Source organism: Thermobia domestica, chromosome 18, assembly GCF_964235325.1.
Source record: "Thermobia domestica chromosome 18, izTheDome1.hap1.1, whole genome shotgun sequence".
NCBI lineage: Eukaryota > Metazoa > Arthropoda > Insecta > Zygentoma > Lepismatidae > Thermobia > Thermobia domestica.
This window is the reverse complement of record NC_137471.1, coordinates 48,767,750-48,779,165: the sequence shown is the minus strand read 5'-3', so window position 1 is coordinate 48,779,165 and position 11,416 is coordinate 48,767,750. Positions and strand designations below refer to the sequence as shown.

At 34.4% G+C, this 11,416-nt stretch overlaps 2 protein-coding genes across 2 annotated transcripts in view; one reads left to right on the top strand and one right to left on the bottom strand.

Moving 5' to 3' along the window:
• The window catches only part of LOC145675822 (uncharacterized), a 526,764-nt gene that overhangs the window by 99,176 nt on the left and 416,172 nt on the right, over window positions 1-11,416 (top strand). The window lies entirely within an intron of this gene.
• LOC145676106 (uncharacterized) lies at window positions 2,147-10,110 on the bottom strand. The gene is made up of 2 exons (XM_081746996.1): window positions 9,933-10,110; window positions 2,147-4,043 (listed from the first exon to the last, which is right to left on the bottom strand). The coding sequence occupies exon 2, from the start codon at window positions 4,012-4,014 to the stop codon at window positions 3,337-3,339; it is 678 nt and encodes a 225-aa protein (XP_081603122.1). The 5' UTR covers window positions 4,015-4,043; window positions 9,933-10,110; the 3' UTR covers window positions 2,147-3,336.

The window sequence follows — 11,416 nt, the reverse complement described above, 5'->3', positions numbered from 1 at the left end:
TCAGCTATACAGAGTGGCCCAAAAGTAGGTATACGGTGGCACCTCAATCTTAATTACAATTTTTAGGCGCGCAAGTGTTCGAAATATCGTCATTCAACAATTCAATGTTCTTCAAACCTGCCCAGAAGGCTACGACACAAACACAAAAGACAGAGAGAAAAGAAGTTACAAACAAGAAATTATGGCAATACTACGACTGTATACCTACCTTTGGGCCACTCTGTATATTGAAAGCTTTTTTTTTTTTTTTGTTTTACAAAATTATATTTTGGAATATCTTGGCAAAATACGTTTTGAGTATTTTAATGACGGGAGAAAGAAGAGAATGTATTAAATTCCAACTCAAAATTATGTGCTGTTTATAAAATATTTTCGATATACCACATGGTTTGAGGTGGCATTTGCCCTTCTTTCTCCTCTGTATACGCTTATGACAACGTCTACTCAAGGGTAATTATTACATCATCTTATATGTCACGTAACTGCATGAATTTCGAATAAAGATAATTTGAGTATTTTTTTTTTTTTTGTGAATATTCGAGACGAAATTGAGACTGGGCATAGTCTCGTCTCTGTATCGTATAAAATTACAAGTGGTTGTGTTGATCTCGGTTTCGTCTTGAATGTCTCAGTATATTGAGTCTCGGTCACGTTTTGAAGTTTCGAGACGAGACCGAGATGTATGTCGGTACCATCCTTAAGACGGGAGGTTGGTGATATAAAAATAATCGAAACCAACTGATAGTAGTGTGAAATCCATACTAGCTGAGATTATTAGTAACACTTCCGACATAATTGAAGTCCAAATAAGGCTGGGGTAGGAGGAGGATGAGATCTAAAAGTAATAGAAAACATTCGATATTAGTGTCCAATCCATAATATGAAAAGTGACTCTGGTGATGCCGTTTAAGTCCAGACTCATTTCCCATACGTCCCTAAGGGAAGGAAGAGGTTCAAACACTACACATAAACCTATTCTCCGCGTGCAACAAATTGACATTTCAACTACTATTAAATTAAATGAAGAATTGATGAAAATGAGTATTAAGCTATGAGAGATTAAAATAACTTAATAGTTAATGAAATACATCAAACGCTATTCACCTAACTCACCAATAACCATGTTGAAGGATAATCCTATAATTTTAACTATATATAGGTACTTACCTTAATGGAAGAGAAGATCCTATGTTAAGTAATACTAAACCTGTCATTTTACGTACTTACATACAAATTCAAAGTTTTATTATTTCTACATGTACCTACTTAAAATGTTAATCATACTTAACCTGAAATTCATTAGCATCTGTTATATTTTAACCCGATGATCACCTACAGGCATGATGTTAATGTCTTGAGTTGTTAATATGAATGTAATTAGTTGTATGCCATACTTATGTTGATGTGATCGATATTTATGTTATAATTTGTTCGTACCATTCAGATTCAAATATTCAAATATTTTAATATTATAGATAAAATGATCTCATTTTACGCTAAATCATTTAATACTAACTACGCTAAGTTCGAACTAGAACGTATAATAAATCGTTTGCGGAAGTAATGATTATATTAAGTTTTCACGTGTTATACATTTAAGTTCTCTACGTCAGCGAGTTCAACTGATCGGATATTTTGATTTTAACTTCCAAGAGATCTCGGTTTCGACTGCAGATGTCACCATATGTTTTGGGTGTTCCCGCATCTTTTCCAAGTGGTAGAAGTTGTTATGACATTACAAAAGATGTTGTGTATTTTGTATCTGCACCTCGTCTCCAGTTCCACCTTAGCATCACGTATCATGTACAGGGTTTCTTCGTGGTCATCGGGCGAGGTACAGGACCGAGACACGATTGTCTTTGATTCTTGAAAATTTGTATTTTTCCCTTCAGAATACAATAATTTATGTGTGTTTTTGTTATAATGGGAGACAAAAGGTAAAACTTACTACTTTTCTCTTAATTTAGGTTAAAATATGTACAAATAAACCCCAAAAATTTCCCAGGCAAGAAATAAGTCATGGAGAAACTTAAGCCGTATTCCACTTCGGAAGTTAACAACCAAGTTCCGCTTCTTGTAAACGAATACGAAATACACATTTAGACTACACATAAATATATGAAATATATATTGCACAACATACTGTAAAATTTGTTTTATTGAATTTTATATTTAAAAATTCCTAAAGAAGTGCAGAATGTAAGTTATTAATTTTGAACTTGATACAAACAAAAGATTCATAAGATCTACTTCGAAATGAATATATACATATATGAACTCTGGAATGGTAAGAAAACTTCTTTCTTAGATTCACCACAGAAAAACGAATCTAGTCTAAAGTAGTGATTATTTGATTGTATCTCTTTCTGGATTTTTCATTCTCCAAACCAAATTTCCACAATTCTTTAGGAAGGGGCCCCAAAATTTTGATTTGATCAAAGTTCGAAAGGAAGAGAAGCATCTCGATCTCAGTTTCTAAAATATGTGTAGGCAAACTTCGAACCCAAAATATTTTGAAATGTGGTCGTGGAGGCACGTTACAAATTTTGTGAATAAAGTCTTCAGATTTATTTGACAGATTGAAGATAAGAATTTCCTCAATGTTGGGTGCTCTAAGTAACAAATTGATAAGACTATCTTCATAAACAGACACCCGTAACTTAACAGATGTTAGAGAGTAGAGTTGTTCAGATGAGTACGTTATTACCATGGATAAAGTGGAAATCATACTGCTGAGAACATATTTAGATATGGACAATACTTTAATATCGGTGATAAATCCAACTCTTTCACGTGTATTGAAGAATAAAAACTGTGTCTGATCTCTAATTTCTTGATATTTTCTCCTTTCTTAGAAAGATATGTCATCAATTTATCGCTGAAATTCTCATGACCTATTTGAATTCTGACACTCAGATATTCAAGAGATGGAAAAGTGCAAATATCCATATTGTCATGTATTTCAATATCTAGTGCCACTAATCTTGGACAAAGTTTCTGAATTAAATTAATTATTTCAACAGTCACAGAGCTCAGTTCTATTTTAGTCAATTTTAATTCTTGACCTTGACCCTCCTGAGGTTTCCATCCCACCTTCACCAAATAGGAAAATAGAGCTTTTAAATCGGTATCTAGAATCTCTAGGTTTTCCAACAACTCCAGCAATGCTAACTGATTTCTATGTAAGTGACTAAGCTTCTGTGGTATTGCTAATTTATGTAACGTAGAACATAGACGGTTCTTTGTTCTTGAATATTTCTGGACTCTATTCTCTTCACGCATTAGGTCTCGTAAGGGCATCAACTCGCAGACTTTTGGAAATACGTTGGGAAGTTTTCAGAAAGTACTCTCCCATTCAGTGCTATTAATATAATCGAAAGTATTAGCGTCTTCCAATTCCGTTATGTTTTGAGCTAAATAATTAAGACCAACATCTGTAACTCCCGAGGATAGCACATCCAATTCCCTCAGATTATGGCACTCTCTTCCAATAGCAGCGAGAATTTCATCGGTACAAGAATCTCCTAAGTTTAGTCGAACAAGGTTTACAGCTGTCGAAAGTGCTTTCTTCATAAATTCACTGTTATCTTCCGTAATACTCTTAAACCAACATCTTAAGTTTAGACTATGTAAACTGTTGCTGTTCTCGCTCAATAGTTCCAATATTCTAGTAAAATGAAAATGTGTTATGTTTGTGTTTATCATAATATCAATGGTACGAATCTGTTTTTGAAGAAATATTTCTAGTAAATACAAGCTCTTTGGATAATAATCGGGTTCTTTACGAAAAGAATCTTCAAATGGAGAGTAACTTTCAAAATGTTTTAAAGCCATGTCAGTCAGTTTCAAATATACATTTGTTGGCAGTAGGGCATAGTAATCACGAATACCTTGTCTTTCTTGATAAAAAGAGTACATTTCCTTATCTGTCTTGGAACGTTTTGAGAGAACTGTTTCTAATATAGCAGAGTAAAGAATGTCTTGAAGAGATGAAGGACTTCTGAAGATCGCCATTTTGTTGTAGGTTGTTGTACTTCAGAAACCTAGAAGAAAAAGAAAGTATATTAACAAATGAGAATCATGTAGTAAAAAATATATGTATACACGTACTGTATATATACTTGTTACGTTCAGTACTTATTCGAGATTCTTTTTGAATCATAAAAGAAGTACACAATAGAAGCACAGGTAGAAATTGAGAGAGATCTTCATAACGGACAAATGTGACTGCTGAAATTGAACTTTTTGAGTCGGATTTTGTAGTGGAAGAGATGAACATACTGTGTAAGACTCTTGGAAAATGGTAAAGAGCATCTCAACCCAATGCATTGTTGTATCCCTACTTTCTTGACCAGTTAGCACTAGAGTCAATATGGGTACGTAGAGAACGGGTAGGCTCTGTAGGTCACCAATACGCTGATTTTGATGTCTCACAGTCAGGTGTGTTCGAACAATAGACGAAAAACCCATCGGCGGTCCCGACAGTGTTTTGCTCACTTCTCGGGCCATCGTGTGCCACTGTAGAGACTTCCGGTGGAGACCTTTGAGCTATCATCATGATTTGATTCTACTGCGTAATTCTATGCCGCACACTACACATGAAACCACAGAGATCCAGCAGGATTTTCACAAGAAATGATGAGGATCGGCCCAGAATCACGGGTTATTTACTTGTGGAGGCTCTTTCTTCGATGACTGACGGGCAACTTGGGCAATGTGGGTATGGGAAGAACGTGCAAACACGCTAGTTTCCTAATATGCAGACTGCTGATTGCTCTCGACTACTTCGATCCATTCTTCAGCTCAGCTTGGTTTGTGTGTGTGTGTGTGTTAGGGAACAAATTGAACTGTGCCTCCCCCATAATACACTCCTAGCTACGGACCTGTTACATATTACAACCAAGCCCAAGAATGTTTTCCAAGTGGAACCAAACGAAGCTCAGCTGAAGCATGGGTCGAAATAACCGAGAGCAATCAGCAGTATCTGGCTGTTTTGAGTCCTGGCATTGAACAACCTCAAGTTCGACATCGGGGTTTGAATGTTCGGAAACTAGGATGTCCGTACGTTCTTCCCATACCCACATTGCCCGAGGAGCCCGTCCGTCACAAGAGATAAGCACTACCACAAGCAAACAATCCGTGCTTCTGGTCCGGTTCTCGCCACTTTTTGTGAGGATTCTGCTGAGTCTCTATGGTTTCATGGGTAGTGTATGGCACAGAATTACACAGCAGAGTCAGGAGATGAGGATAGACCCAAAGATCTCCATCAAAAGCCTGTTCAGTGATGCCTGGTGACCCGAGAAGTGACCACAGCACTGTCGGGACGGTCGATCGGTTTCTCGACTCCAGTTCGAACACACCTCACTTTGCGACATCGAGACGAACGTATTCGTGACTTACAAAGCCTACCGGTTTTCTACTTACCCATATCGACAATGGTACTCAATGGTCAATAAAATATGGAGTCACTGGAGATGTCTTCTAGTAGCATAAACCTGCTTTGTTGTCAAAAACAAATTGATGTTAAGTGTGTTTATGGAAGGACTCATTTAAATATGGTTCATTGAAAAATTGTTAGCTTCAATTTGTACTTCGGTTCTTTCAGCTGAAACTCGTCGATTTTCTCTGGTATATGAGGCATATGAATCATTGTCAAACGAAGTTACAATATTACAAGTAAAACCACACGAGTTTTTAGTGTCATTTAACGTACATTATTTTGAGGGTTAAGAGTTAAGGCTATTTCTTATGGGTTGAAATTAGTCGGGTTAACTAAGCGAATTCATCTAAGATATCAGACGATATTTCTGGGTAAATTCTGCTGAAAAAAAATATATATAAGTGTTTTGTAACACGACATACATGTTGTAATACAATTTGGCCTTTTTTTTTTAATTAGAAAAGACGATCACTTGTTCAGGTTGAGACTAGTCAAGTGTGTGCGGCTAAATATTTATCCCAATATACACAGAGAAAAATCCGTTCTCCGGACAGCGGTATATTGTACAAATATACCGTATCCTCTTGCTTAACTACATATGCCCTTAGATGTTACATCATGCCGTTGCATGCCGTTACATCATGCCGTCTGACATCTAACAGTTTTACGTATATCACATGCATATACTTATGTTACCTTCGTCAGCTATATGTTATATACGTCCATTTGTATGTGAGATCCTGACCGCTTACATTGTTTCATACGGAAAGTACGTATAGATGGAACATTTATACAGAAACTATTATAAAACATGCGTTTTCAGTTATACGTCTGCTGTACGTTGTCCAAATCTACAGGAATTACGCATGTAACCTATGTTTTTAAGCACGCCACCTACAATTTTTTTTCTCAGTGTAGATATCTATCTATGTGAATATTGTGGTTACAAGTGTAAAGGAAAATAAAACAACGGAAGAGAGTAAGAAAGGAGAAGGTCATATACAACATGTCTACCAAATGATTACTTAATTAATCTTATAACAGAGCAATGGCGGCTCTTGAGAGGGGTCACATGGGTACAAATCGAAATTTTATTGGTACAAGCTAAGGGAAAGAGGCTTACTTCATGTACTAGAACCTAACTCTTCTATACAGCTTCCTGAGGTGCATGAAGCAATAAAATATATAATATTCAGTTCCTTGCAATAAAATAAGTTTTTACCGATGTAACTTTTCTCACGATCCCTCACGCACTGTAATACACTGTTTTCTGTAGATCCTTTGATTAAACTCTTGAAAAAAAAAATACAAGTTTAGACGAAAGTTAGGTTTCCAAGAACGAATATTTGATTGTTGGGTGAAAGCATGATTGTTTAATTACTATATTTACTTTCGTTTTTCTTTTTCTTTTAAAAAAGACATTAATTAATTTTATATCTAGTATTACTGAGTTAGTAAATAAAAGGTTATAATGGTTAATAAGAGAATTAAGAAAATAATTTAGGATTATGGAAAATTTCATACAAAAATATATATAGTATATCACATTTCATCAAAATTGGATCAATTTTTACAGAAGCTGTCAATCATGACATCTATCTATCTATCTATCTATCTATCTATCTATCTATCTATCTATCTATCTATCTATCTATCTATCTATCTATCTATCTATCTATCTATCTATCTATCTATCTATCTATCTATCTACCTATCTATCTATCTATCTATATTTGTGTCTTGGTATTTTTGTATATTCGCCAATATGTGTATAGGATGTTATGTATGGTTAAATAACAATACTACTTGCATTGATATTATGTATGTATGATATATTCTTGTTTATGTTGATATCAAATTTTATATCTGGTGTAATTATCTCCCAATCTCAGTTATGATTAGAAACGATTAGAAGCCAGGCATAGACTTACTTAGTTTCTTTAGGTCATTCTATTTTTCTTTCAAATTTCTCACTAAATCTTAATTCAAAGTCATGACTTATTTCTACTTATTTTGATTTATTTCAACTTATTTTGACTTATTTCAACATATTTCAACTTATTTCAACGTATTCTAATTTATTCCACTATTTTTTTTTTTAAATCCACTCAACCTAAATCGTAGGTCTTTAAATTCAGATTCCATCAAACTATACCAATCTTAAATTCATATCAGCTGATCAACGTTAATCATACGTTTATCATCCAATGTCACGTAACTAAGTATTTTCAAATGTAAGGTTAAAAGTAACCAGTTTTGTATTGTGCATAATTATAAGAGCTCATTATGTAAGGATAAACAATCATAAATTTCATGTAGGACTGGTTATGGATATCGGTTTCCTTAGTTTGTTTATGTGTGTCAGGTTACTTATAATAATTCATTCAAGCTATAGGTCAAGAGAGAAAACAAAAATGTAATTTAATTAACTTAAATTAATTTTGGTGCCTTATTCTTCATATTTGTTAGCATAAAATTCCAGATTCAGTGTTAATTTGCGTCATACTTGATTTTTTTATTTAAACATTTTTTTTTTTTACTTTTTTACTCATTAAAGCTTTTATTATATTCTTAACCTAAATTCGTGAACTTTTTCTTTCATGAACAAGTTGTATCCCTCACCTCAAGAATAACATTTTTTTTAAGAGTCTGTTATTAATTGTTAAGAAATATTCAAATGCATAGAAATATTTATTCTAATAAGGCAATGTACGCAATTTTCCAATTCTATCAACTGTGGACTGAATTGAACTAATTTTCGTGATTTTTAACTTAAATTTTAAATTCAAAATATTTGTTTATTTCTTCCAACATTATTATTATTATTATTATTATTATTATTATTATTATTATTATTATTATTATTATTATTATTATTATTATTATTATTATTATTATTATTATTATTATCCAGTTTCATGGAAAGTGAAAATCAGTCTAGTTCGTCCCTACAAATCATAAATTAAAGCAAAATTCTTTTTTCAGCATTGCAGCATGTGAATACACGGATACAGGTGCGAATAAAATAAATTTTCGTTTGTTCTCACGGCTTAGGGGATCTTATTTCCCTAAAGCCCTGGGATACCGCGGGGAGATAAGTTTTCCAATGCCATGATATCAGTCTTCATCGAGTCATAAACCATTTTAGTTCAAAGAACGGAGACTTCAACGGTAGTGCACATGAGCAATTGTGGCACCCGGAACACGAACTCAACACCCCACTCATCTTTTTTTAAAGTTCTACAAAGATTTGGCGCTCCGAACAACAACCACTTCCTATTTTTTTTTTAAATTTTTACAAATTTGGCGCCCGGTACAGAAACCAACATCTCTTTCTATTTTTAAATTTTTACACAATAAATTTCATTTTCCAAATACAAGATTGTCACCTACAGATTAATATACTTTTATAAACCTGTTTCGATAATTTTAAAGAAGTGGCAGTTACTGGTAAATACCATAAAATGATCAATGCCGATTTCAGTTTCTCATTTATAGCCTAGCACAACGTATCTATTAAGCTTATTAGTGCATATACTGAGGATTTGCAGACTACAGTTGCTAATGCACTTCTGTTCACGACAGTACATTTCCTTCGGATTGAGTATAGCCCGCTCCCCCCAGTGATTTTTAACGAATCATAGTGATTCTAACGATTCATATTAGTTCATAATGAATCGGAATCACATGTTATAAAGATTTAGGATGTAAATCTTGTGGTAAGGAGGCTTTAGAATAAGTAGTAATAGCAGCAGTAGTAGTAGTAGTAGTAGCAGTAGTAGTGGTAGTAGTAGTAGTAGTAGTAGTAGTAGTAGTAGTAGAAGTAGTAGTGGTGGTAGTTAGTAGCAATACTAGTAGTAGTAGTAGTAGTAGGAACGGGTTAGAAGCCCCGCAGGGGTTGGTTGGGTTCTGTTCTCGATATAAGTAGTAGTAATAGTCGGAGTAGTAGTAATAGTAGCAGTAGCAGTAGCAGTAGTGGTAGTAGTATTAGTAGTAGTAGTATTAGTAGTGGTAGTAGTAGTAATAGCAGTAGTAGTAGTAGTGATTCTTCCAGTTCCGGTGACAAAGAACTGGGGGGAGTGGGCTATACACAAGCCTTTCCTTCCATGGATGGGTCCGAACAGAGATATTTCACACTTAGATCTATGTCATAGGGAATTTAGGGAGTGTCGATTTTTTTTATTTTCCAGAGTTGGCAATCCTATTCAAAGTACTAAATTTTACCTGTATATCTTCCAAAATGTGGTGTGCCAAAACCACATCAGCACCAAACTAACAACAAATGGTGAGTACAAGTTACACACATTTCTTCGTTAAATGTTTCACTGTAAATTTGGAAGGTTTAATTTTCCTTTCAGTACACGATGGCTAACATCGGAGAGATTTCGAAAGTTTCAGGATTTTGTTGGGTCCAGTTCAAACTCAGTATTTCATAGTTTGATCTTTAGATATGATTATAATATTCAAACTAATGTGCTTATAAATAAGTTACCTTTGTATGGTCACTTCAACTATTTAGGTCGTATATATCGATTTTCCTTTTTGACATTTCTGAATTCCATATTTTATGATGAAATGTTTCTAGTTATAAACTGTTATTTTTATTGTAATGGTTTAATTTTTCTTTTTTTCTAGATTTTATATGGTGCAAAATTTGACTTTTTCGCTAATGCGATTCCAAAGATATTGAATAATTCAAAGAATGAACAAGTCATAAATAAGTATATGTAATTAGCAGCATTTAACTCAATAATAAAGAAATCACTGAGCATTGATATAAACAGAAAATTAGTAAAATTGAACTCAAGAAATAAACGAAACAAATATTTGTAGAACATCCAGATCCTCCAGCAAATGCACATCACTGCGAATGTTTATTTCTTTATACAATTTCATATTGTAAAACTTTTAGGTAGGTATATAGGTTGTAGGTAGAGCATTAATAAAAAGAGTGTCCGGAAAGGACTCCCACTACCGGCTTTTATTATAAAACTTCCAGTATAAACAGTATTTTACAAAATACTATACAGATAATTTCTCCAAGTTTGCAAGGTTAGTTATAGGTAGTCTTTGACCGTAAGGTCACAGACAGGATCTCTACAGAGTCCCGTAGCAGGCTAAACAGAGTGGAGTTAGGGACCCAATGCTCCATGGCAAGCAGAGGGATGGTTGGGTGGCCAACAGAACCCCGTAACTGGCGAAGTGGTTGAGGTTAGGATTCCCAGACAGAGCCCTGTAGCAGGCTAAGCCAGGAGAAAGGATAGATCAAGAGTCCCGTTGCAGACTAGAGGCCTTGGGTTAGGTTACCCCTAATGTTCCGTGGCAAACAGTATGAGGGACAGTAGAAAACTGGTATTTAGTTGCTGTCGTCCACCAAATTTATAGGAATCCTCGGGTGGAGGTGGTGCTGCTGCTTCGTTGTCATCGTCTGCTTCGTGGGAGGGGCCTGAAGTCCGTCGTCTGCAGATGATAGTGGATCCATCTGGTGTGTAGAATCCTCTTGTTAAACCATGTGGTGGTGTTTGTAAACATTAGCGTGAAGAGTTGTTTATACACAATACCACGTGGGACATTACAATATCGTCCGCAAACATCGTTTACTACTGTCGGAGGGTTATTAATAAACAACAAAAAGAACAGAGGTTTGATCCTTGAGGTATGCTAGAATTAACTTCGTACAATAGCGAATGGGCTTAATTGAATGTCACAAATTATTTACGGTTTTTTTAAAAGTAACATGAAATTAACATTAAAAGTCATCTGAAAAAACAAAATCTGATAACTTTTTAAGCAATATGCCATGATTTAGTTTGTCGATACCCTTAGCAAAATCTGTATAGATGACATCTACATTATGCTTGATATCAAATGATTTGGAGAGGTAGAGAAGAAAAATAATTAAATTAGTCACAGTTGATCTCCTAGGATAAGATTTATGCTGATATACAGAAATATAAGATTTCACATTATTATATA